The sequence below is a fragment of the Limanda limanda genome, chromosome 7 (assembly GCF_963576545.1).
Source record: "Limanda limanda chromosome 7, fLimLim1.1, whole genome shotgun sequence".
Lineage (NCBI taxonomy): Eukaryota > Metazoa > Chordata > Actinopteri > Pleuronectiformes > Pleuronectidae > Limanda > Limanda limanda.
In genome coordinates, this window is record NC_083642.1 from 11,901,335 (window position 1) to 11,928,500 (window position 27,166).

Below are 27,166 nucleotides of genomic sequence, written 5' to 3' on the forward strand. Positions count from 1 at the left end.
TTTTTTAGAAAGTGGAAATCTTTATCCCTGACCAGGTTATGAAGTCCCTCACCTCTGCATCCAGGCAGTTAAATGATTGAACGTGTTATTTACCTTTTGATAAGATGTGAGCAGCAGCATCCTATGCTTGAAAGTCTCGCACGGATTTAAGGTCACATCAATCCAAAGATAATGAGTTTATTGTGTTGGTCTTTCTTTTGCTTTGCCGTGTTGGTTATCGTGTGCAGAACCAACAAATACGTTTCTTTCGTTAGACCTTTGCGCTGCTCACTTTCAGCAGGCGTTGTGTCACATTCACACCGAGGGAATCGCTGTTTAAAAATTCCCCTTAATGTCTCTTATGAAACATTGTCAACCACATGATAAATAAACTACTGGTTTCCTTGTCAGACAGTTTCAATATTGAAAAAGCTGTGGTGAGATTTGAATGTTCCACACATCTCTGGGAGAAAAACGAAGCTGAAACATCTGCAAAGAGTTTCACAGTTTCACATCGTGCTCGCTCTTAGTTTAATCTCTCCCTGTCTTTATCTCCCTCTATCGCTGTTAGAAGATTTTGTGTTTTCTGTCAAAAAACAAATGCACACAAAACAAAAATATGCACATATTGATACAACAAAGATGTGGGATCAAAAAAAGTTTAAACACATTTCCAAATGGGACATCTTACTGTCTGATAGTTGCATTTTTTGTATCCTGTCCCTTTCAATGTTTTATAACCTATGACCGAAGGACTGCAGTTGAAAAACAACTATGGCACATCTGAGGAAGAATTTATTAATGCCCATATTTATGATGAAATTGAAATAAAAATGTATAATACAAGTTTTTGAAGGTTATAAGTGGAATTAGAATTAGTTTCTTTTTAAACAGGAGTGGGTTCAGCCTATACTTCTGTAGGTGCCTGTAAATAATGTGCAGTATAAAATAATTCTATATTAGTTTTAAAAAAGAGTAGTATGTTGTATGTATTTTCACATTATCTATTTAACTTAGAGCAATTCCGCCACACCAACATGAGTCAGCAGTAACAATTTGAAATAGTTAACTAAAAGTAACAGGGTTTGTGGTTGCAACATGTGGCCTTGGCTGCTCAAAATAGAACCAATGTAAACGTATCAAAATAGATCAGGTTTAAACATGGCCAATGACAGGAGAAGTCATTTATTAAAAAAAGAGAACTTTGACAACTTAAATAGATAATGCTGAATAATGTCAGGGGTTAAAAAACAATCGTCAATAAGGTTTGACTTAAGTTTGTGTAAAGCCATAGTTACTCTGTTGTAGTGGATTTTTTTAAATTATTAAATGGGTGTTTACTACATTTTCAGCATATGCTGTTTTGTATAATCTGTAAATGAGCTGAGATGAGGTGGCGTTGTAGAAGATTCTCTCTGGTTATTCTTCACACATTCACATATGGGGCCAGGGTTAATACGCGCGAGAATGTTTCCTGGTGCATCCAACACTCATCTACCACAGTTAGTCATTTCAGTGACAAAACAGAAATCCTCTCCGGTCAACCCCTTGCTCCTTAACCTACATTAAATGCAGTGAAGCTGATACATCGATGGCTTTGCCATTTTTCAATGACACAACAGAATCTGAAACATAAACATCTTGTTTCAGTTATGTTGACTCGTGTCTTTATTCACAGAGGGCAAAACACTCCGGCTCAGATTCAGACACCACATGGTTTAGTCTCAGATATGAAACTTAATAAGCCGTTTTTATTTAGTAAGGTACAATGTTTTAATAGAACAGGATAAAAACACATAACTGTCCACACAGATTTAATATACAAATAAAATTATATCAGTCGGCCTCCTCATAGTAATCAAGATTAATTACCTCCACCAGGGAGGATGTGTATTTAGCCCCTGTCCGTTTGTTTGTTTATCAGCAGGATTACACAATGAAAGATCCATAAAAACTGGTTCAAGAAACAACTCATTAACTTTGGAGCCGATCCAGAAAAGAGCCATATCCCGGTCCTTTTTTTGTCACTATCTTTAACGTAGCAAGATAAAGATTTTGTTGACATTTTCACAAATTTCCCTGAGAATAGTTTGTGGATCTTCTTAATGAATAAAATCAGGGCTCATTTAAGGGACGTAGAGCAGATTTAATTGTGATTTCACAAGGGGACTGTTAGGCCTTGGTGGAGAAATGTGCTCTACTGAGAGTCAGTACAGTTTTTTTTACTTCTGATCATTCTCCTCTTTATTTAAACTGTCATATAAAACTTATTGGGCAATAACAGTTACATAATGTGTTTAGGGATTTCCTGCTGACGGTGAAAATATAGTGACTGTAACACCTGACTGAGGAAGATTGGTCTCCAATAAAGATAAACAGGTGCTTACACACAAACCTAACTTAGAAACAGCTCCATCAATGAGATATGTATGTGCTTAAAGGGATGATTCACAGACGCATTCAAAGTCACTCATTATACTCTCCACTATGCCAATGGGGGGGTGGGTGAAGTGTTTGAGTCTACAAAACACTTTTGGAGTTGCAAGGGTAAACAGCGTTGCAACCAAATCCAATACAATTGAAGTAAATGGCGACCACTACTTCATACGTGATAAAACAACAGAAAAACATGCCTTCATACTGCTCATGTGGTGTCATCCAAGTGTCCGCAACTGGAAATAGCGATGCTAGTAGATGTAACGATGCTAACTCCGACCCCGAGCGTGCCTCGGGGTGAGAGCTTGTGTCCTCAGAGGATATCAGAGGACATTTAGGCTTAAAACGTTCTGTAAATGAAGCCATATTGGATTTGGCTGCAACACTGTTTATCCCTGAAACTCCAAAAGTGTTTTGTGGACTCTACAACTGTCTGGCCCTCCAGCTACAGTCTTCAGCAGGATCATCACAATAAGCAAACACACGTGCTTGTAACAATATAACATATAACTGCAGGTGTGCCAATGCAGAATAGGGACTAGTGTCAGGACAGGGATAGTCACTCCCACAGACCAACCAAGGAAACCAGTTCTCTCAATAAGTGAACTACCCAGTCCATTCAAGATAACCCAGGAGCAGAGAGGAGGAGCTGATACAGACATCAGCTTGGCGAAGCTGTGCTGAATCCGCTCAAACACACCTGGGACATGGAAGAGAAAGGCAGTTCACACGGGGAGTATTTTGTGCAGAGGGAGGTTCTGGATGAGCTGCGTCTGGATGAAGTGGCGCAAAAACGGACGTGGACCGATTCACCGAATCTGGGGGAATGGGTGAAAGAGTCCCTGAGGTAAAAACAAAAAAATGACACATGGAGAGATTGGTGTAACAGGCAACAAATGAGAAAACTGAAAAACCCTGAGACAATGACACAAACTGACAAGACTGATATGTTTGTATTTGGCTTTGTAATGTCTATTTATTGTGTGTGTGGCTTTGCTTTGCTTCTGGCTGCTCAAAAAGGACTTATAATAATGAAATAGTCATGAGTACGTCTGGGTGTGTTCATGGTAATTGTGTTTGTCAACTGTTTTCCCCTCTCAAAGCAAAACAGTGATGATTAAAAAAAGCTTTAATCATTTAATGAATGACAATGAGTGAGCAAAGTCCATTTACTCAGCTGGAAGCACCGGACACACATTATATGAGAAATATTAACCAGTCACAACTGCGTAGCACATCTCCTTTTGCATTTAATGCAATGTATCTGTCATTAGAAGTTAAAAGTAACTCATTGCCTTTAAAAGGGCCTGTTGATAAAAACTGCAGAGTTTATTCACGATAAACTAATCACTCTGCTTAGAGTAATGATTTGCTTTTTTGGGTGCCGAGTTAAAAGTCTACTCTTTCACCTAAAATCCAGTATTTAAATATAAAGGGCTTATTCTGGGGTAAAGAAAAACACAATTCATACAATTTAGATGATTACACACTAATGAAAACATCGCAAGGATTATTTTATATTCAATTCCTGTCAATCGATCCCTTTCACCTGAATCTTACACACTGAAGCTTGAAGGAGCTTGTTGGGACATGCAGGTTCTAAATGTGAAATTACTTGTGTGTGTCAGCAAAATGAACGTTATCTATTTCTGTTGCAGATGTTCGGTGCCCAGGCTGAAGCAGTCAGTGGTGAGCTGGGTGCCTGTTCTTGGCTGGCTGCCTAAATACTCCATCAGAGAAAATGCAATTGGAGACCTGATCGCTGGCTGCAGTGTGGGCATCATGCATCTGCCGCAGGGTTTGTATATATGGAGGTGCACGGTGGAGGGGGCTCAGAGTTTGTCCACACAAACTTTAAAAGTTCAGTTCATAGTTCATAATCTGTACCACTCTCAAACCGATTCAAGCGAGGCTGCTTCCAGTCTTCATGCTAAGTTATACTAAACACCACCTTGCTGTACCTTCATATTTAATGCACATGAAAGTGGTAATAGTATCAAAACTCTGATCTCAGCAATTAAAGGAAAAAAGTTTTTCCAATAATCACAAAGAACTATATTTATTTATTTAATATTTTTTATATATTATTGTAGTGCCATAATCCCCCAGATAGGAGTGGAAAATGTGCACTTTATTAACAAGAAGGTACTATTACAGAAAAACAAAAAATGATCCCTGGTAAATGTGACCAAACTAAATCATACTAGAGAAAGAGAAAGAGCACAAAACTAGAAGAATCGGCAGCCTCACTGCAAACTCCAAACTGTTTTTTCCTGAGACCTGAGACAGGGCCGAGTGAAATAGGGGGAGAAATCACCCTCTTCAGAAAATCTTCTTTATTTTTTACTATTTTATCTTTCGTATTTTCGTATCTTTAGTTTTTATGGTCAGGTGTCGATTTATTTTATGACAAATACATTTTTGCTATGTGTGTAATGTCAATGTGTGACCATGCGGTTTGTACACAACACAAAAACAGCCACAATATAGCCACATGTTTTACATAAGGTAGAGGGCTATTTCTTTATACCTTTTTTTTTTTTTTTTTTTTTCCAGGTATGGCGTATGCTCTTCTGGCTTCCTTACCCCCTGTGATTGGCCTGTATACTTCTCTATTCCCGGTGCTGGTCTACTTCATCTTCGGCACCTCCAGACACCTCTCAATAGGTGAGAAAGAGTGTGTGTCTGTGGCCTCTTGTCATTAAGATTAAAATACACAATACAAAGTGAGTTCCCTATGGATAGAAGGATCCTGGTTGATGCGTCTGTAGTAAATCTACATGCTTTTGAATTTCCAGGTACGTTTGCGGTGATGAGCATCGTGATCGGGGGTGTGACGGAGAGGCTGGCCCCCGACAGTGCCTTTATCGTAAACGGCACCAACGGTTCACTGATTCACGATTTTGAAGCTCGGGATGCCCTGAGGGTAAAGGTAGCGTGTTCCCTCACAGTCTTGACAGGGATCTTTCAGGTGTGTGTTTCTGTCCTTTTCAACCAAACAACCCTTCTACCTCATATTTCTCTGCTCTTGATTTACCCTCTCTCTTTTTCTCCCCGTCCTAAGATCTTGTTCTTTGTGGTGAGGTTTGGTTTCGTGGTCACGTACCTGTCCGAGCCGCTGATCCGTGGCTACACTACAGGGTCAGCGTGTCATGTGTGTGCCTCACAGCTCAAGTACCTGTTTGGACTCACACCAGTACGATTCACAGGTCCTCTCTCCCTTATCTATGTGAGTATGTCAGGCACAATGAAACTACAAAATGGAAACACACAGAATAATTGATAGTTTGGTGAATCTTACATTGTTTTATTTTATTTAGACCATTAGGAGGGCTGATTCAACAACACATAACTTTATATTTAAGTTAAGACTCTTATAGTTTACCCTTTCATTTAATTTTTTTCTATGACACAATTATCACTAAATGATGGTCAATGTTGAATATGGCCCAAATATCACCTTTGGCTGACATGTAGTATTGCTGTGGCTTACTCGTGGCCCAGATCTGGCAAACAGGAGAGGACCAAATCTGGGCTAAAAACAATTTTGCTATGGGGGGGGCATAATAAACCTGACTTCAGAGTTGTTGTATCGTCTTGTGAGGCCAGAGTGCAGAGCAAGACTTAAACAGCAGGTTCATTGAATTGTTTTCCGATCGTCTCCCTCTCCTCCATACTTCTCTCCTCCTCTCTTTTTGCTCATAGACTGTGGTGGATATTTGCCGAATGCTGCCTGAGACGCAGGTGCCGGAGCTGGTGGTCAGCCTGGTGTCGCTCACTGTTCTCATTGTGGCCAAAGAAATCAATGACTGTTACAAACAGAAGCTGCCGATGCCCATCCCTGTGGAGCTGATAGTTGTGAGTCTGTCTGTTCCTTTACTCACTCATACAGCAGGTGCATTCGGCTAATCGTCCAGCAGGGGGCACCCTGACCACAGTCTGCCTGTGCTCAAACTGAAGATTTACTCCACACGTTGAAGCAGCAATTACCTTTGTCTTTTCTCAACAGATCATAGCAGCAACAATCATCACCCACTTCTGCGGACTTGAGACTAAATACAAGCTTGATGTTGTTGGGCCGATTCCCAGTGGGTGAGCTCATGTGTGTGTGTGTGTCTGCAATGAGTATGTGTGAACAAAACCGAAAGAGGAAGTGAAGGTAGGGGTGAGACTGAGGTCAGCTGTTTGAACAAGACTGTTTACAAGACAGAGCAGCACCAGATCCTCTGATTGTCTGATATGTAGAGTTGTTTATAAGACAAACGGGGTCACAGATTGTGGATTCCTGGTGGAATAGACCATTAGTGAGATTGCTTTGTCATATTCATGGAAATGTACTTTGAAACAAATATTTAAATGGTTCTCAGTGATTGAAAATGTTAATGAGTTTGCCAGCTTCAGCTTGTGCATGTAACAATAAAAGGAAGCTACAACCTGCAGCTAGTGCTAAACCAATAGTCAGGAAAAGGTCACATGTGAAGTGTTGCAAGAAAACTCTTAGTTAAATCTATTTGAATGTCAAGTTGGAACAGGGAAATGTCCCATACCCCTATGATCTGATTGGACACTACAGTGATTCAAACTTCAATCTTTCACCCTTTCCTCCTGCTCCAGGCTCCAGGCCCCTCAAGTTCCAGATACCTCTTTTTTCCCCGAGATGATAGGCGATGCCTTCACTGTGGCCATCGTGGGCTACGCCATCAACATTTCCCTCGGCAAAACGTTTGGCCTGAAACATGGCTATAAGGTGGACAGCAACCAGGTGAGGCAGAAGACACACTGTGGTTCTCACGAGAAGCTGTGAGAGTCTGTGTCCCTGCTCCCTTCTGACTCTGCTATGCCACAACCTGCTTCCTATTTGCTTGCACAGCAGGCCATTCCTTCACTTCACTGAATGATTAATGTTACCCTAAAAATACATACACAGAGCAGCCAAGCTTTGTCCCCCCATCCCTTTAGCTCTTATTATCGTCTGCAACACATGGACTTACAGTACACAGACTTGAGGAGGCATGTGACTGGGATCATCGTGCTCCAAAGAGAGGGATGGGTTGGGAGCACTCACAGTCTCTAAGAGCCCGCCTGCTGAATCATTAATGCCCAACAAGCTTTGTGCGATGAAGTGTCTCTTAAATATGCACAGCATTGCTCTCAGGGTGTCGATCATGTGTTGAGAATTGCCATGATACAAAAGTAGATTAAAGTTATTGAACCAGAGGTCACAGACTCCAGACACTAAAGGGCTTGATGTTAATATCAGTTAATGTCAGGATTAATATAATCAACTTAATAAACGTGCTTGTCACTTCTTCAAACTGTACCTGTCTCTCTGTTTCTTTTTCATTTCCAGGAGCTGGTTGCTCTGGGTCTCAGTAACACTATTGGCAGCTTCTTCCAGTGTTACTCTGTGACCTGCTCGCTGTCTCGTAGCCTCATCCAGGAGAGCACGGGGGGCAAGACACAAGTAAACACGTGTACACAAACATGCACAGAAAGCACAATACACCTATGACCCACCGGAGACCAGTGACTGTACAATAAAATTGTGTGTGTGTGTGTTTTGTCAGGTTGCGGGAGTGATTTCATCCATCATTGTGCTGATCACAGTTTTGAAAATTGGTGCTCTCTTTGAAGATCTCCCCAAGGTAACACTCTCCTATGCACCATTTCTTGCTAATGATCACCTTCTCTCCTGGCATACAATTTAATAACCAATAAGCTTGTGTGGTTGTGTGTGTGTGTCTGTGTGCGTGTGTGTTTGCTCCTCAGGCTATTTTAGCCACAATAGTGTTTGCCAACTTGAAAGGGATGTTTAAGCAGTTCCTGGATGTGCCGATGCTGTGGAGGACCAACAAGGTGGACCTGGTACGACTTAATCCAGCCCAGTTAAAAACTGTGAATGTTACTGCGTCACTGTTTTGACCCCATTGACTCTCAGTGTTTATACTGCCCTCTAGCTGGTGTGGCTGGTAACATTAATAAGCACCATCCTGCTCAACCTGGACCTGGGTCTGGCTGTCTCCATTGGCTTTTCCATGCTCACTTTCATCTTCAGAACACAACGGTAACTACGCACCACTGATAATTAATTATTGACGTGCATGCAGCCATGGTGAGATAATCGTCATGTGATTTTTCTTCGAGCTTCAGGGGAGTTGTTTCTCTAATTTTGCCACTTCAATACCTTTCAGGCCGCGTTACTCCATCTTGGGCCACGTGCCAGGCACTGACTTGTATCTAGACACAGACGCCTACGGGGGGGTAAGAATCTTTCAGTGCTAAGTACCGTTTGCCTCAATAGAGAGATAAAGGGCCAGGTCACTAAACTACAACAGTCACATTTTCTGATTAACCTCGTGTCCTGTAGCCATGACATGCAGCTTTGGTTTTTGTTCATTTATTTATTCTAACCTTTCTCATCCTGTTACTTAAAATGCTGCATGCATTTCTGGCAGTGGCCTCATTAATATTCTACAGAGTCCTTTGGCAGGTTCAGTTCTCCTCAGTAGAAAGTAATTTGATATATTGCCCTTTCTCAAACCATTATTCTGAGAGAGTAAGGTTCGGTCCCCCTCTTTGGTCCGGACTGAAAGATCACAACAACTGCCAAGAAATGTTGTACAGACATCCACAGAGGGCACAAACTAGTTTATTTTCCGTACTTGTAGTCTTAAAATGAAAGGTCTCCAGTACTAAAGGACAAACTGTCATAGTTTGTCCCAGTCAGAATGAATTGTAATGTGAGCCCTTAAGATTTCATTTAATAACATCCAAAATAAACATTTGTACAATAGTTTATGACAAAATATCTGCAAAACTACAGTTCTTCCCATTGGGCTCAGCTGTACTCTGTGTTTAGTGCCAACTAGCAAATGTTACCACCATAGAGTGTGTATAAAGCTGGACAACTTCCACCCTCTATTCTGAAATGCCGCCATCTTGTACTTTTGGAGCCAGAGTTTGCCCAGTAGCGATCAGGGGATGAAGTTAGCGAGGTTAGCATCAAATAACCAAACTTATCAAAAACATGAACACTTATAGGTCTTGTAAAAACTACCTAAAATGAAAAAAACAAACATATTTGACATACACTTCGACTTTTTAGTTTCACCCATGTCCCTTTCGTCAGCTCGGGAGAAGTGAGGTGAGAAGATGTAGTTTTTCCGGATGCTAACATTTCAGTAATTAGGCAAACAAAAGCAAAAACATCAGAAATACTGGAGACTAACATTACAAATGTTTTTCAGAAATTTGGTTGAACCGTCCCTTTTAGATGAGCACTGTTGATAGTTAGATCATCAGTGGTACAAAAACAACCACCTGGGGAGGTAGAAATTGCCAAAGCAGAACCAGGTGTGATGATCTGAACTCTTTTGCCTCATGATGTCTCCCCGCAGACTGAAGAGATTCCAGGAATAAAAATCTTCCGCTCATCTACGACTATCTGCTACACAAATGCTGAGATGTACCTGGAGGCCCTGCAAGGGAAGGTTTGTGTGTGAGGCTCCATGAATGTTGGTGGATGTTGGTGTGCTGCTGTGCGTTTGATTACAAGATGTAAATCCTTGTCCCATCTACGGCACCTTTAATTGCTTTCATTATCCCACCCACTCATCTCACCCTCTCTTTTCTCTCTTTAATGTGGTGATCGGGCTTTTTGTGCAGACTGGAATTGAAATCAGTAAGCTGGTGGGGGCAAAGAAGAAGCGAGATGCAGCGCTGAAGTCTAAAAAGGAGAAAGCGGAAGCAAAAGCGAAAACAGAGGAAAAGACACAAGTACAATACAAATAACATGTTCACGGACACTTTCATCCATCTGAAATGAAAGCAAAAGCTTATAAAAATCCATCTGATGTGTTCCCTAATTGTTGTTCCCTCTTTTTCAACCTAGCAGAAGCAAAAAGCGGTCAGAGACATGTCCAATCTCGCCATCTCTTTGACAGAGTTGACTGAGGGCAAAGTCTCTGCAGGACTGAGTCAGGGGAACAGTGCAGCCGTAACCTCTACAAATGGCCTTAGTAAAGGACAAGTAAACTCGGCTTACCAACATGACTCAGATTTAGACACGGGTTGCCACGGTGATGAAAACATCTACGAGGAACCGCACTATGGTGATGAGGAGAAGGAGGGGACCTGCGGATCAGATGTCCACAGCATCATCTTGGACATATCGTCAACCGGCTTTGTGGACACAGTCACTACAAATACATTGAAAAATGTGTGTTTTTGTTGTCGGTGGTGACATGATCTGACATTTTGTTTGGAATGGGCGCACACAGGTTCAACTTTAGACAGAAGACAAACAAAGTAATGTCTATCTTTTTCTCCCAGATTTTCAGGGACTTCGGGGAGATTAATATAAACATTTATCTCGCGGGATGTCAAGGTGAGTGGAACACCAGACAAAACAGAGACAAAGTTAAGGACCCTAATGCAGAGTCAAATCACTGGAGCTCTAGATAGTGAATGCGTCAAGGTCTCAGCCTCCGTGGCGCCACACTGTTCCCTGCCTGACATGTCACTCAAACATAAATATTGATCTCTACAATCATAAAAATGCTTTCCCTCTCATGGTCTCTCACTGTCACGCCTGCTTTCCCCTCTGTGTAGCCTGTGTTGTGGATCAGCTGGATACTGCAGGCTTCTTCTCAGAGTCCATCCCGAAGAGCAGGTTGTTTGTCACAGTCCATGATGCCGTGCTGCACATTCTCAAGAAGCTGGGGCTGAAAGACTTTGTACTTGTACGTTCATCGCCGTGAATGTTCATTAACATTTCTTAGATCCTTCAGCTTCACTCAATTATCATCGCTGGCTCATATTCTGAAATGCCCCCTCTTCCTAGCCTTGAATCTTCCCCGTCTTTTTTCCCCAGGACGTTCCCTGCAGCACCCCGATGTAACCAACAGGGGTCAGACTGTTCCAACTCTCGCCATCCTCCCCCTCCTCCGCTGTGGTCCACTCCTCACTATTGGTCGTCACTGTCTCCTCCCCCTTCAATGGGGGTGAATGCACCACCTTGACATGGCGGCCGGTTGCCATGGAAATCCAGGGAGCCGTTACTGTGGCAACGGGCTTTTTATGATATCGCTTAATGAGATAGCCAGCAATACGTCATCGTAGCTCTCTCTCTCTCTCCCTCTCTCACTCTGTGGTCCCCCCACAGAGGAGGGGCGGGGGGATGAGTGGGAGAATGTAACAGACGAATAAGAGTCTGTATTTATAGCCGGTGTGAGAGAGTGAGTGAAAGGTTGACTGTGTGGGGGGGGGGACTCATATTTGAGAGGTGTTGTTGTGAACAGACGCACCACGATGTGTCAGTCTGTCAGTGCGCTGTGTGGGTTTTCTGGGATCTATACAGTTGGCCCTCATGTTCTGTTTGTAAGGGAAACCCATGTGTCATCTAACACAAATTAATAGGATGTAAATATTTGAAATTTATAGGACAAGACTGTGCCCTCTGGGATGAGGAGGGGAGGGGGGGCCTTAATCCTGTTATTACCACCCATTCGTTTCCAAACGGCTGCAAGGAGCTGAAGTGCAGATATGGTGTAATAGGTGTCCACAGTGTGGGTGTATTTACAGTCAGTAATCACACGTCTGATTCTTCTATTTTTGGGAATGCAGTCTTGTCTCATCATCTATCATAACTCTCTTGCATTTGCGGAACAGTGTATCGTAATAGACAGTACACAGTACATGTTACATATGTATTTCAATGATTAGGGTTGTCCCATCCAAGAATATCTGCGTCAGGCCTTGAAAAGTTTTGTATTTTGACTTTCAGGAAATGTATTCAATTGCTTTCTTTTGCAATTATGCAGTTTCTCACTACAATAAATAAATGGTCTTCGTGCAGAAGCTGCGTCTACAGTATGTTTCACAGACATCCTACTCCAATGTGAACAAGGGCTGAAACAGAAACACATTTACTTGTGCCTGCTGCTCAACACTGTGTCCACAGACTGATAACACTGCCAGTGTAACGCTTTATCAATATTTATCCGTCAAATGTCTCTTTGGAATTTATTTTTTATACATGTGTAAGATATCTAATGTAAATTCTGCACATTGTTTTGTGTAAATAAAGATTCACAAAAACACAGTGTGTCCATCTTAATCTGGTCATTTATTGCTTCTTTCCTTTCACCAAGACTCTTGCCCCTCCCCACATCCCCGTCTCCTGCGCTGTGCACAATTCGATCTGAACTTTCTCTCCGTCTCTTCTGATGGAAATATTGATCGTCACCCCCCCCTCCGAATATTGTTAACACTGATTCACAGACCCCACAATACACTGGATAAGTTAGTTCAAAACACACAGCTGGAAGTGGTGATGCATTTTTCTCTTTTTGATTGTTTTCTTTTGTTTCTTACAAATGGAAGCTGTTCACGAAGAGAGTACACTTGGCAGGAAACAATGATGGGCAAACACAACGCTACATGTAAATGAAGACACTTACTGCCACAGTCCAACACACACTCTTTCTTACTCACACACTCACACACACATTCAGACCATGGCATATCAGCAGCGAATGTGAGGTCTTTCATTTAGAAAGTTTCTCTAGAATTTTTTTTTTTACGTTTCTGCTCACTCACAGTAAAATGACATGACAGGTTGGGAGGCTGTTGAACTTAAACACAGAGGCGCAGCGAGGGGAAGATATCGCAACTACACTGGACATATCGCACTCACGGAACAAGACGGGACGGAACAGCACAAAGGCAGGGGACAGAGAGAGAGGGGAGAATCAGCGAGGTAGAGTCAGAAAGCAGAGCAGACGGAACATCAGCCTGTGAGGACTGTATTCTTGCGGGTGGGTTTCAGTTCTTCTCCCATCTAATCTTTGGTCCAATTGTCCAGGGCCTTTCCATACCTTCCAAACTGTGGGCTGCGTGATTAATCTGCACTTTGCTCTGACTGGGCCAGTGTGGTGTGCATGCGTGTGGGGTCGTCTGCATGTTTGTGTCTGTGCGTGCTGATGTCAAGGGCGACCTTGGATCTGTGTTCTCTCTGTCGGGCTCAGGTCGTCAGATGACACTCTCAAAGAGAAGCTGATTCTTGGTTCCAGCAGGGGGCAGCAGTTTGGCCTCGCTCTCTGGGGCCAGGTACTCCAGGTGATGTCTGCCCCAAACTGGGGTGGTAAGGTGCTTCCACCTCTGCACAGAAAAAGACAAGGACACGATGAGCTCGCTCCTGGACTGATGCTAGAGCTTTGAGTTTTAAGATACGCAGCTTAATTCACGCACAAGATAATGTGAATATTCATCCATGTTTGCACCGTGGCCTACTGACCTCCCGAAAAGATCCTTTGCAGCGCAGCAGTTTGAAGAGAACAGTGACAGGGATACAGAGCATTGAGGACAGAGCCAATAACCAGCCGATTACTTCACCCCACAAGGGGTATGTATACGTCGAGTTGTAGGTCAGGGGCTTGTAGTTCACCACGTGGAACAGGAACACACCCTGTATGCACACAAAACTGTCAGCGGTTTGCAACGGCCACGTAGAACAAACAGAAAACAACACACAACAACTCTTACCACACAGACGACAGGCGTGATGTAGGACCAGCACCACTTCATGTAAGGTAGGGGCTGGTAGCCGATCATACGAGCCACGTCATCCATGAAACGGTCTGCGCCTGAAAGGGATGACATACGTATGCTGAGATAATGCATTCGATTGTGTTGTTTGTGTTGTTTGTATTGCAGTTGTGCAGCATTGTCTCACCATAGACCCATGCAATCACCACACACTCCCAGAAGGCCTGCCACAGCAGAGTGATGCCACTGGCAGAGTAGTAGTCAAACAGCTGGAAGACATACATCCCTCCCTGACAGGAAAGAGAGAGCAGTGAGGATCCAGACTTTCCTGCTAATTTTTTATGTTTGACCTGATTGCAGCACCATCTCCAATGTTCGGGATTTCATCCCATATCAGTCCTGGCAATGGTTTCCTAAGCCCATGAAATGTTGGTGCAGTTCCAGGAGTTATTTTTTTTCACACTTTCTTTAACATTTGCAACATTTTCACCAATTTCCAATGAGACAACACATAGATGATAAAACAGGGATATTTAGACGTCTCATATCTATGTGTGTGTACACTTTAGTGCGGCTAGATTGAATTTAAAGAGACTGTTGGACCTTGGCAAAAGTTTGCAATCTGATGTGAATAATTTGTTTCCTGTATTTCTGTGGTACAGAACAATAAAAAATTGCTGGAGTTTTTCCTGGCAGTTTGTTTAATGATCAACCAGAGAGTACCAGCGACAACTGATATAATTCATAGGCTAGACAGGTGTGGCTGCAATAAAAAGTGTCTACGTGCGGCAAACAGTATCATTACAATGCAACAATAAAGGCCACCCAATAATGTGAAGTTGGACCATAAGACGAGAGGATGCCCAGTGATACCGTGATGAGATCCTTGTGCCCATGTGATCCTGTTTATCCGGCGCCATGGACTGACATTCCAACATGACAATGCACGTCCTCATGTGGCACAGATTTGTAGTGCCCTGTCAGACGCTGAGACGTCCCTGTCCTGCCTTGGCCTGCATACTCGCCAGACAGGTCACCCATTGAGCATCTGTGGGATGCTCTGGATCGGACACAGCCGGAAAACATCCGACAACTCCGCCAGGCCCTTGTGGAGGAGTGGAACAACATTCCACAGGCTAGTATTGACTCTTCTGTGATGAAGGTGTGTAGCACTATACGCAATGAAAACTGGGGGATATACCCAGTACTGAACAACTTTAACTAGACTTCAGCTGCGTTGCTTATTTTGCAGTTTAACAGTTCAGCTTCGAATTCACTCGACAAATGTATATTGCCATAATAGAAAAGAAGTAGAAATCCAATGTGTACGTCAATGAAGGCTGCATTCCTACTACGTTTATAATAGAATCATAAAAATAATCTTCCGACCCAATAGTTTCTGAATGGCATTGAATTCGGTCTGGAAGTTATTTTGTGCATCCCACTTAAAATCCTGACAAACAACAGAATGAGGTCTAAAACTGCACACTGTACCTCTGTGACCATCGACATGTCGATGAGGAAGCAGATGAAGCAGCAGATGGCCGCCACCACCTCTCGTCGCAGAGAGCCCAGGGCAGATTTAGGGGGCAGCATGTCCATGATTCCTGTTATCAAACCTTCTACCCCGACAAACTGAAAAAGAAGTGGATAAAAAGAGAGAAAGAATGAGGAGAGAAGTGAATGACAGACCCAGAGGTTGAGACTTAAGTCTGTATGCTGGGATGTTGTGCACAGATGTCTGCATTGTAACCTAGAAATGCAATGTACTTGGAAATAGCATATCGCTGACTCAACCCCATGACTACCCGCTAATGTTTCCTTTCAACGAATCAATGTACTGTGTGTCAGATGCACATGACATGCAACTGAGAGGTGAGCCTGTCCACTCACTCTCTCTTCCTCAGTATGCAAACGCAAGGATGTTTATGTGTATCTAGACATATTTCAACCTGCAGACTGAGTTCAACCGTGGGGCTATTTTTACATCATTTACTAGAAATGGCAGCACATGCACAGGCAGAGTGGCTGTGGCAGGAAAAGGAGAAACATGAATGCAGAAGAAATTAGAGAGTGAGAGAGGAAGGAAAGTGAGAGTAACTAAAAGGATCGGAGAGCAGACAGACGCTCTCTGTGTGAATCAGACAGAAGCTCATTGACAAATCCCTGGGTTGTGAAACAATGGATGTAGGCACTGGCTCAAACAGACACACAACAAACAGGCTGCTAAGAAATGCAATGCTAAAACTGGACGCGGTGTGCCCGGACTGTTTGTGTGAGAGGAAGTGATACAAACACAGAGATGTAGACAATGTTGCTACATAAGTGCTGCAGAATCAAAACAGCAAAAATACAGAAGCAGGTAATATCTTGCATCAGCACACAGCGTCCTCTATTACAAACCTAAGGTGGATACAAACAAACTGAGATGTGTCCGTACCTGGCTGTCCAAGCCCAGTATGAGCAACATGAAGAAGAAAAGTGCAGCCCAGAGCGGCGCCAGAGGCATCAGAGTCACAGCCTTGGGGTAGGCAATAAAGGCCAGGCCTGGACCTGCACATTAAGAAGCAGAGTCAGAGGCATAAAGTATCCAGAGCAGGGCTTCTCAGAGTCCAGACCTCGGCCCGCGTCCAAACTGGAGAGCAAGTCAATCTGCACCCGGCGTTTATCTACAGCACATTATGAGGTGTAATGTTTCGATTTTGGAATACATTGTTATCAATTCAAAAAATGGAATATGCAGTGTAGCTGGAGATTCTTCACATTGATCGTGTCCCCTGCTGAAGATGGTTTTAGTCTGGCTTATTGCCTTATCGTTGACAGTGTTGTCTTAGTGATGCTAACTGCTGGAGAGTGTTGTGAGTAGATACAAAATGCGTCTGGACTAAAACTGTCTGAGCCGAACAAGTGACTTTTGTGATGTAATCACACGTGGAAGTTCAGGGGTCACTTGTGGTGAATATTAGAACATATTAGTGTAAGCCTGCATTCTAATGTGGCGAAAAGCTCAAATCGCAGCAGCTTGACCAATAAACATTTGGATCAGTGTCTCCCTCTGGCCATCTCACCTCATGTGTTGGTTCAAAGGTATTTTGACTATTTCTTTTGCCATGAATTTGAATGTATGGTGCTCTATCCTTAAATAAAAATCCGATGTGGATGTTGTGTAACCCCTGATTTAGCTCTCACTGTCAGCCCTCTGCACATTACAGTGGGTTTAAGGTGGCTACATTGTGGGGATGCTGTATCCTTACCACTCTCTGCTACCTTACTGATGTCCACGCCTTGCTCTGCAGCCATGAAGCCCAGCACAGAGAACACCACAAAGCCTGCAAAGAAACTGGTTCCACTGTTAATGAAGGCCAGGACGAATGCATCCCTGCAAGAAGAGAGAGGAAAAGAAAGAGAGAGGGGGTAAAATCAGAAGAGCAAGAATGTGACTGTGAGCAAAATATGAATTATAATCTCCTGTAACATGAGGCTCAAATGGGATGCAGTGTTGGCAAATCAGGGATCAATAGCAATTTCTCTGAGAGCTTCTGTTGTTTTTGTAGTTGGCAGGAGGAGAGGACATAAACCGATGGTAAATCTGTTCCAAGGTCTGAGAGGGGGAGAGTTAAATCATACCCGGACTGACTCACTGAATATACAACACAAACTGTATCTAACATTATAATAATTCAAGCGTTTACAAATGTCTTATGTTGGAGATTTCATTCACATTCAAATACAAAGTCAACATTCCAGTTTTATAGTCAGCACAGTGAGTGACCTTCAGTTTGCTCTGATAAAGTCAAGTTGAGTTTGCGACACCAGCCAAGAATCCGCTCTGTATAAACAACAGTTGCACCACGGTGGATATTATAACAGAGGCTGCCTTCAGCGGCAAACGCCACCCGGCCAGCCGTCAATAAGCTCTATCCGTCTGAGGCAATACTCATAGGAATGCTTATGGATGTGTATAATTACAACAAGTGAGAGTGGGTGGTTGGGTTAAGAAAGCCGGCCGCATCAAGACCACATTATTTAGTAAGACTGCAGGTCTATAGCTGCACTAGTGGCCCTGTGAGGCCGTGATGCGGTGGAGGAGATTTAACTATGACCAAATAAAAGCGTGTTTATCCAAGACAAGGCTCAGCTTTTATTAGTGTGTACTTTGGACTAATGTGTGGTTAAGCTCACCTGTGCTTTGAGCTGAATGCTAACATTATTATACAGAAATTTGCTGAACCCCTAAGAGTCCTGGGCTATTTGGGCCGTTTTGATTGTGTTTGATTTTGCCTTTAAATACCACATTAAAGGATTTTACCATGTCAATGTTTGTATATTTTCGGCACAAAATTGCTTGTATAACATTAAACATTTTTTTTGTATATCAACATATCAGATACAAAAACACACAGGACACGAGACCCTACGACTGGCTCCTTAGACCTAAATACATTGCCATCACAGCGCAGTTTATATATACTTCTTCCAAGATATTCTGGGCTACTTTAAGTGAGTGTGAGAAACAGAGCTGAGCGGAAATACCTCAGGATCTGTACACATCTTTTAACTTCCAATTAAGGTCACGGCAGAGAAAATACCAGATGGCAGGATATTCGTGAGGCTCCTCCTATTACGGGCATTCCAAATATCTAAACAGAGTGATAAGATTATCTTGTTTTTCAATTATGCCTACTACTGCTGAGGTGCTAACAATCACAAACGTGTCTTCATATGTTAGAATACCTGTTAAGAGTTAATACTTTTAGGCTCATCGACCTGCCAACAGAAACAAAACTAGGGAGGCCACCTGTAGTTTAAACTCGGCGCTACACTCCCGTCCTCACTACGGGCGGCTTGACCTTCTATTGTACCAGTTCACATGTATAATAAAATAAAATAGAGCTCCTCCTGGAAACTCATTCGCTTCTATTTTTATCACAGAGGAAATTACTTTACATGTGAAATGTGAGTAGTGGGCCAGGAAGTCCGGGGGCCTTCAGACATATCTACTCCTCACACTCATACAGTGTATCCATCAATTCTAATGGAAATACTATCCTTACTGGTTTGTTTTAGACTAATCGCGTCAACGCTCACACGCAGCAGTACACAGAGTCTGGCTGATACTTGTGTTAACGTTGGCCACCTTCCAGTGTCGTCTGATGTCGTGTGTTGACTCACTGGTAACAGTTGTTATGGAATCGGTTGTAGCTGCCCAGTGCGGTCAGGGCACCCAGTCCGATGGCATAGGAGAAGAAGATCTGAGTGCCGGCATCGATCCACACCTATCACGTAAGGGAACTGTGTGAGTAATATTTCACACTCTTTCTTTTCACTGCCCTGCTGCAGACAAAGAGTATGTGTAAGAATATCCACATGCAAGCGAAGGCAAAGCTTATACCTGTGCTTCTCCGAGTTTGGACCAGTTGGGTTTCAGGTAGTAAATTATCCCATCTAAAGCTCCAGGTAATGTAATTCCGTGGGCCAGGAGAACAACCAGGACCAGGTATGGGAACAGAGCGGTGAAGTACACAACCTGCAGAAAGATGGAAAAAAGGGAGATGTGAAGTACATTTCGAGACATCCTAGCACCAATTTGTAGAATATACTTGGAGGTGGGGAGGTGAGGTTTGAATGCTATGCATTAACTTGTATTAAATAAAAGTAGAAAACTCCACAGTTAACATTTTAACTCCTCATATTACATGAGGTAAGTACATAAAAAATATGTGGTTATATGATGAATTTAACAAGCTAGGTTCAGTGCTTATTAATATGGTCCATCAGCTATGGTCAAATGTTTCAATGCAACTGCTGTTTTTATCACTTGGATTAAGCATTTACCTGCTTTGCAAATACTCAAGTCTTAAGTAGAAGCCCATTAGGTCCTTCCTGTAGTGGATGTGTAATGGGCCCTGTCATGTTACTTTGAAGAAAAGGTAGCCTGTAAATGGAAAGCCAGACAATTTGTAAACCTCCTGCAATAGCAGGGGTTTTTGGCAGACCTTTTCAGAAAGTAGTCTTTGTCAAGTAATGCCCCCATGCTACCTTGAAGAAGCAAGTCCCCGCTAAATCAGTGTGGTAAGAGCAAAGTAATGAGAAAGCACATATTTGCCTTGATCTAGGGCGAACATGGTCAGCTCTAAAACATCTACATCGTGGAAAGTTACTAATCGGCTTACAGCTGGCTGGCTCAATCTCCTTCATTGTTTTCCGCCTCGCTCTACGAGCTGCAGCTACTCTGGAGACACAAGTATGCAAACACAGACAGCTCCATATGCTACAAAATATGGCTGCATTTGTTTTTTTCGTCAATGTTTCAGCGCACACACATTAAAACAAAATGAGAAGTGGACATATTTTTCAAATGGAACAATGCATATGGAGCATTTAACATAATAGGGGTTTTGGGATCAGAGTAAGATTGTAACCTGATTGAAATTTAAGCTGCATATATATGTATACACACACATAAATATAAACAGGAATATAATATATACATGTATATAAAAATAAATATTAAACTGTTCATATATATAACTATGCAAATTAGCAGACATAGAGAGAATACACGTGTTTAAGTTTTTCAGTCTAGACAGTAAAGCTGATTTGGGGTCAAGGGGCAAAATGCTGCAATTATTTAAATCTTTCACACAAAGCCATGCAAATAACACGCTGCACTCTGTGAACCCTGTTGGTGACAAGTCACATTTTATGCACAGTGTAGAATACGAAGCCATCAATATTAATCTACACTGACTAAGCCCAGATCACTGGCATGTGACATTAAGCACCAGGAATTGCACAGCCAGAAAGTACTTTACCTTGCCAGTAGATTTAACACCTTTCCACATGCAGAAGTAAACGATGATCCAGACGGCTATGAGACAGAGCACCATCTCATAGCTGATGTCCCCGGGCTGGTGCAGCCCATCCGACAGACGCAGCACTTTACGCCTGGGAGGGAGAACACAGAGAAGAGTTCATTAGAAAAGCAAACGGTTTCCAAACAAACCTATGGGGCATTTGTAGATGTAGTGTTTAACTTCATGCAGGAGTCTGCAAGTTGAAATACAACTTGAATATGGGTTAAATAAGACTTTGATAGGCCTTGCACTGTGAATGTCCTAAAAGTTAATTAAATAATCAAATCTGTAACATTAAAATCATCAGAATGATCAGAACAAAGGTCTGCATGACAAAGTGCAGGGGCTGGATACAATGTGCACAAACACAGGTTCAACTTAGCGGTGTTTTCAAATCTTTATGGTTTTTGATTTGGCTCCACCCCTTCATGACAACTCCCAGTCAAATTACGACATACTCCCAGAACTCGATGACAGGGGAGCGCATGCCTTCGTGCTCCGCGCAGCTGCCGTTGAAAAGGAGCAGGGCTGAGGACAGGTTCAGTGGGGGGGTAGAGGAGACAACGTTGAAGGGGGTGTCAGCAGATGAAAGCTGTACACTGCGGTTGTAGCAAGCGCGCCGGAAGTCCTGTGTGCAGTTGGCCGTGTTCCAGGGATGTCCACAGGTGGCCCAGGGCAGGGGGTTGGTGAAGGAGTGTAAGAGAAAGTAGAGGCCCCACACCAGAATCATGATGTAGTAGGTGTTACAGAAGAACACGATCACCATCGAGGCCAAGCCCAGACCTGACAGAGAGGAGGAGAGGAAAGCACAATCGGCAAATCAGGGGTGATGAACAGTAGTAAAATAACTTGTGATCTCTGTGTGTCCGACACATTAACATGAACAGAGTAAGGTACCTTTGAAGAGAGGTGCAATGTTCCAGGCAGAGACCCCTCCTTTCTTCATGAACTGTCCCAGTGCTATCTCCAGGAAGAAGACCGGGATGCCCCCGATGAACACGATGATCAAGTAGGGGATCAGGAAAACACCTGCAACACACAACAAACTCATTCATCACAAGGCACCTGAATTGACAGGCGATAGATACAGTGCATGGTGTCATTATTAGAAACAGCAAAGAATTCAGTACTACTCAGAACAACCCTCTGTAATAAGAAAAAGCACATGGCACCGTTTGGAAGCATATTACTACAGTGTCTGTGTGGTTTATACTCCTTAATAACTCAATCAATAATTATAATGGTATTATCATGAGAAGAATTAGGGTTAGGGTTAGGGTTAGGGTTAGGGTTAGCATCAAATGAACCATTTCCCAATAACAACACAATATTATGTAATATTAAAATCGACCTTAGTTGTTCTGAGACTTTGTTGACATTTACTCTAAAAGGAACATTTACCAAACAACTGTGTTGACATTGAGATTACATGTTCAAACACTGAATTAAACCCCTGAACACACCTTTGTAAAGTTTTTCCTTTTGAATTGCAAATATAACAATAAATAACATAATGTCCAATTATATATCTCTATATGATTGATTGTAGTTCTTTGGATTAGTCTTCAGATAATACGTGTAATGATGTGAATGGAATGCACTGGTATGCCACAGACAGACAGAGTTAAAAGTGTTCAATTATTGTGTCAATTGTCCCTTAATCTTAAAATATAAATTCAGTACAAAATTAAAGGAGACAGACAGTGAGTGTCAGCGTTTTCTATAAATAATCTCCCTTCAGCCGCTTGTGCCGGGGCAGCAGCTTTCTGTGATCAGGAATAGACAGCGGGGGGGGGGGGGGGGGGGACTACATTAAAAAGACGCCATGGTCCTTTTTAATTCACTAAACGATTTGGTTTGATTAATAATATAAAAGGGTGATGCCACCAAAGTGCGCAGATGGGAGGGAGTCACATGACCAGGTGTGACGCAGAGCAGAGAGAGGCCGAGAAGAAAGGAGGGAAGGATGGATGGATCACAGGAAAGGGAAACAAGAGAGAAAATGGGACAACACTGTGGTAGAGGAGCTTCAACGAATACACACACACAAAAAAGGGCCCACCACGCCATCGCCCTGGTCGTTTCTGCAGCCATGTTATTGATTGACAGTTTGTGCCTCGTTCAGTCCATCATCTTTATGTCATTCTGTGAGTGCAGAGGGCTGTAGCCTTATAAGGAAACATTGGTGAGCGGGAGTCTAACAGAGAAAAAGGGGGTGGGAGATCAAGAGAGAGACACAGAGAGGAAAGGAGAGAAAGAGAAAGGGAGAGGGATGCAATAGGAGGCGTGAATGGAATGACCAGAGAAAATGCTTGGGCTGACATACCCCAGCATATTGAGAAAATCATCGAGGAACTGCGTCCTTAATAGGATTAAGTAAATCCTCTCTAATCAGGACTGGACCAGACACATCAGGTCAAGAAGCTAAGTTACAAATAAATAAATAAATGAGATTTGCAGAGCGTGAATTCCACATGTTTACACTACTATCGTCTGTTAGAGTCTCAAGTGGAGTGTGTCCTTGATTCAGTAGCAAGACGGCTCGTCTACAAGCCGCAGACCTTATCTGACACAGTTGTTGTTATGTAACAAGGTGTACTCTGGGCTGGTCAAGGACACAAAATGAAGTATTGTTTTGGATGTGGCTGTGAGGGGGGGGAAAGGACGGAAACGGTCACAGGACAGTTGTTGTGTGTCATACCCATATGCCTCCTTATCAGGAGCAGAGGGGGAGAGAGCACCTTTGTATTCGACGTGAGGTCCGGGCAGGAGCACAGGGGGTGGACTGTGTGAGGCAGGCCATTGTTATACGATACCAGAAGGTGGGTATCAAAGCCATGGGTCACAAGACCCACACACACAAGAGAGGGAGGGCTGGACTATGAAACACACACACACACACACACACACACACATACACACACACAGAGTTGTACCATTCAGTTTCAACTAAACACCTCGTAAAAAAAGAGAAAGGTGGGTGTAGGTCAGAGATAAGACTAGTCAAGGCCAGAAGCTGCAGTCCGGGGAGGTTACTGTGCGACAAGCTGGCACAGATATACTGTAGGAGTGGATACAGACCATAAAACAACGTGTATGCCAGTGTGTGGTCAGCGGACTGACCAAAGGGCAACTTATACTAGGTCTGAATGTGAAGCAACGGCCGGCTGTAACAAACAAAGTGCCGTTCCACCAACTGCCAGGAGGATCTGAGAGAAATAGCTAAGTGAAAAGTGAAATACCAGGAAGATTCCTCAAATTAGATGAAATACTTTTTCCCACGAAGAATTTCTAGGATTTGTTTCCATCGTATTCTAACAGCAAGTTAATGGAAGCTCTTATCTGAACATATTTAAAGTTTAAAACCTTTGGCCTTTAGTGATGACGGCATCTCCCAATACGTAGGAAAATTAATCATTAAGTCTGGACTGTTTCTCTACAGCACTTTTCGTGATTTATCGACCAATCAAAGCACTTTAAGTTATGAGTCACATTCACATATGTTGCAATACACTGGGCTTTTTGATCACATGCACACACACAGCAGTCGCACGGGTCTTTAAGGTTGAGTGTCCTGCCTTAGCAGACATTGCCTGGAATGCAAACCAGAGGATGAAGCGGTGATCGAACCACAAACCTTCCAGCAAGTGGACGACCCGCTTTACCTTCCTACGTTTAGAGACACTATCAGTGGCTCGATTTTTAAACAATGGTGACGGATGACACTGGGAGGACCGTGCACAGTGGTGCATCATATTATAAGATAAACTGTTTATTACTGAAACCTCTTCGCTTTCACACTCGTGTGTTATACTCATTAGTATAAGAAACTATAAGCTTTGGGTTTCAATCGGAACTATTTTAATGAAATGGATCCTAACACATTTTGAAATGGAACTTCTTGTATAGTAACACAGAGATTTATTCGAACCACACTGTGGACCTGAAGCTCACCTCCTCCGTTCTTGTAGCAGAGATAAGGGAACCTCCACACGTTGCCCAAGCCAACTGCAAAACCCACGCAGGACATGATGAAGTCCATCTGTCTGGTCCAAGTTTCTCTCTCCACCACCGGCACTGCCACCCCGTTCCCGGTCCCGGGTACAGCCACGTCCTGGGCCTGCGGTGTGCCAGCCCGTCCGCCCTCACCACACCCTGGCCCCGCTCCAGGCACGGGCACCAGGGGGCGAGCTGACCCCCCACTTTCCTCCTCAGACAGGGTCCCTGCCTCGAGCTGGGGGAGACTGATTTCACCTGGAACGGGGCAAAAGAGGGAGGGTCAGATGAGAAGGAAGAAGAGAGAAGGGCAGATAAGATACCAGGGATAGGTCTGTTTAAATACAGAGGAGGAGACAGTAGTTTAACACTGATGTAAACATACACTCTCATGTAAACATAGACACAACTTCACACCACAAGACAACACTGGAGACGGATGAACTACAGTCTTCTCGCCCAATGAATGGAAGAGGGAATCTGAAGGTTTTCCATTCATTGAATGAAGCATCAGAGCAACTAGGGCTGAAATTCAATTCACTGTGCACTTTCAGAGGGTTTGTGTTCGTAATCTGCCTTTACACAATCAGTGCTTGTGCTGAAATCACGTTGCTGTTGTGCTGGCATCACTGAGCCCTCCCCCCGATGCTCATTCCCTCTGTCTCACAGACAGGGGGTGATTAGTGATGCTGCGGTGCAACCCAGCAGAGAGGAGAGCCGGCTGAAGGCACAGGCTCTGACGCTCACGCAGCTGTCTTTTGTGTCCATTTTCCCACAAACAACAGTGAACACATGCAGGCAGGGGGTCTCGGGCACAAGCAAATGCACCGGTGTGCCGCACCACTGCTGCCCATCCTGTGATATCAGCGTCAGTCGCTCTGTGCTGGATGCAGAGAGCCAGGCAGCTGAATCCAGATCAGAGCAGTTTGAGAGGGTGTGCGGAAACAGAGGAGGGGAATGAAGAAGAGGAGAGTGAGGAAGGTGAAGGATGGAAGCAAGTGGATGAGAGGAAACCTGTGGTTGGAGAGTAAAGCTTGATCCAAATAGACCCCATGTTGGGTTAAGAAAATAAAATCTATTGTCCCTGGGTGTGAATGGGGGGGGTCTGTGTGAGGAATAAAACCTGATCTCAGAGAAAATGCCTGAACATGAGTCATCTAATCCTGTGAGCATGGGTGATGCTCTGAGATGATGACGCTCTCACATCAATGGGCTTAGAAACTGACATTATATTTGGTTGTGGGTGGAAAAATGTGCATAAAATGTGTGTGCGTGTGACGTGCACATTCAGACCCCGTCACGTGTATGGGTGATGTGATGAGGGCTGATGCAGCTCCTGAGGCTCAGTCATGTGATAAGCAAGTGCAGGTCATGCAGCACCACACTCACCTTGGCTGTTCTCCTCCAACTCAGGTGACATGTTGTCGGATGGAAAAAACTGTTTCTCTCCTTTTTCAGATGAGGCTGGTGGTTTCGAGTCAGAGGGGCCTGGTGGAAGTTTGTATGAACGTGCCTGGCTGGTGACAGGGCGCAGGCACTCACACCGGAGCAGCTATGCAGATCTCAGCTTGTCTTTTTTTGTTGTTTGTTGTTTTTTGTTGTTGTTTTTTTTTTCTGAGTTTGTTATTTTTTTTTTTCTCTCTTCTTTAGATTGAAAAACACAAAAAAACAATCGCAGTCTGTTTTTTTTTATCGCACGTTGGATCCCCTCAGCTCGGCCAGGAGACGGAGACGGAGGGGGGGGAGAAAAAACGCTGTTCACAAAGCAACGCGGTCAGATGAGCCGATGACAGGAGCAGATTCAGAAGCAGTCGACGAAGCACTTGAAGGATAGCCTGAAGAATCTCATGGATGACACTTAGATGGAAATGATGCTGCGCCTGAGGGAGAGCAGCTGGTTTCCGGTCGTCCTCGTATCGGTCCAGCGGCGCCGGGCAGGGAGTCCTTGAAGCGGTGGGTTGATGCCTGGGCTCGACAGAAGGAGAATGTGATCTGATCCACCAGGGTCCGGGAGCTGAGACCGACTCTCCCTCCCTCCCTCTCTCTCTCTCTCTCCAACGCCGCTGCCGCCGGCTGACGTGATTGGCTGAGACCGAGCCCAGTGCAGTGGGTGCGCACAGCATCAGCAGCCGCAGCAGCAGCACGTAGTTAAAACGAAAGACAGAGTCACAAGGATGAGGTTGTGACACATGCGCTCTCTCATGCATATTCACACCTACACACACACACACACGCATGCTTGTAATTATATCTTAGTGAGGACACTCATTGGCGTAATGTAGCCCCTTACCCTAACCTTAACCATCACAACTAAACGTATAACCCTAAACTAAACCTAATTACAACCCTCA

General features: G+C 43.6%; 2 protein-coding genes across 2 annotated transcripts; one reads left to right on the forward strand and one right to left on the reverse strand.

Annotated features, from left to right (window-relative positions):
- Positions 1 to 4,971: 4,971 nt before the first annotated feature.
- On the forward strand, positions 4,972 to 12,273 carry si:ch211-117c9.2 (solute carrier family 26 member 6). Its single transcript, XM_061074510.1, has 17 exons — positions 4,972 to 5,082; positions 5,214 to 5,386; positions 5,480 to 5,644; positions 6,121 to 6,273; positions 6,425 to 6,507; positions 7,030 to 7,177; positions 7,766 to 7,879; positions 7,983 to 8,060; positions 8,185 to 8,280; positions 8,373 to 8,479; positions 8,607 to 8,676; positions 9,813 to 9,905; positions 10,081 to 10,191; positions 10,307 to 10,633; positions 10,747 to 10,801; positions 11,026 to 11,156; positions 11,288 to 12,273. The coding sequence occupies exons 1-17, from the start codon at positions 4,974 to 4,976 to the stop codon at positions 11,312 to 11,314; spliced, it is 2,040 nt and encodes a 679-aa protein (XP_060930493.1). The 5' UTR covers positions 4,972 to 4,973; the 3' UTR covers positions 11,315 to 12,273.
- Positions 9,049 to 26,841, reverse strand: si:ch211-117c9.5 (sodium- and chloride-dependent creatine transporter 1). The gene is made up of 14 exons (XM_061074511.1): positions 26,205 to 26,841; positions 24,774 to 25,073; positions 21,717 to 21,848; positions 21,278 to 21,602; positions 20,778 to 20,910; positions 19,355 to 19,489; positions 19,135 to 19,238; positions 17,217 to 17,341; positions 16,403 to 16,515; positions 15,457 to 15,597; positions 14,150 to 14,252; positions 13,960 to 14,060; positions 13,712 to 13,882; positions 9,049 to 13,575 (listed from the first exon to the last, which is right to left on the reverse strand). The coding sequence occupies exons 1-14, from the start codon at positions 26,233 to 26,235 to the stop codon at positions 13,447 to 13,449; spliced, it is 2,043 nt and encodes a 680-aa protein (XP_060930494.1). The 5' UTR covers positions 26,236 to 26,841; the 3' UTR covers positions 9,049 to 13,446.
- Positions 26,842 to 27,166: the final 325 nt, after the last annotated feature.

Bases quoted from the DNA above. Each gene is read 5' to 3' on its own strand.
- si:ch211-117c9.2 (XM_061074510.1), top strand. From the start codon at position 4,974: ATGGCGTATGCTCTTCTGGCTTCCTTACCCCCTGTGATTGGCCTGTAT. The intron at 5,083-5,213 runs GTGAGAAAGAGT...TTGAATTTCCAG, and splicing joins CTCCAGACACCTCTCAATAG to GTACGTTTGCGGTGATGAGC. The intron at 7,178-7,765 runs GTGAGGCAGAAG...TTTCATTTCCAG, and splicing joins ATAAGGTGGACAGCAACCAG to GAGCTGGTTGCTCTGGGTCT.
- si:ch211-117c9.5 (XM_061074511.1), bottom strand. From the start codon at position 26,235: ATGTCACCTGAGTTGGAGGAGAACAGCCAAG. The intron at 14,253-15,456 runs GTACAGTGTGCA...CTTTCCTGTCAG, and splicing joins ACATGTCGATGGTCACAGAG to GGAGGGATGTATGTCTTCCA. The intron at 13,576-13,711 runs GTCAGTAGGCCA...TTTTCTGTGCAG, and splicing joins GCAAAGGATCTTTTCGGGAG to AGGTGGAAGCACCTTACCAC.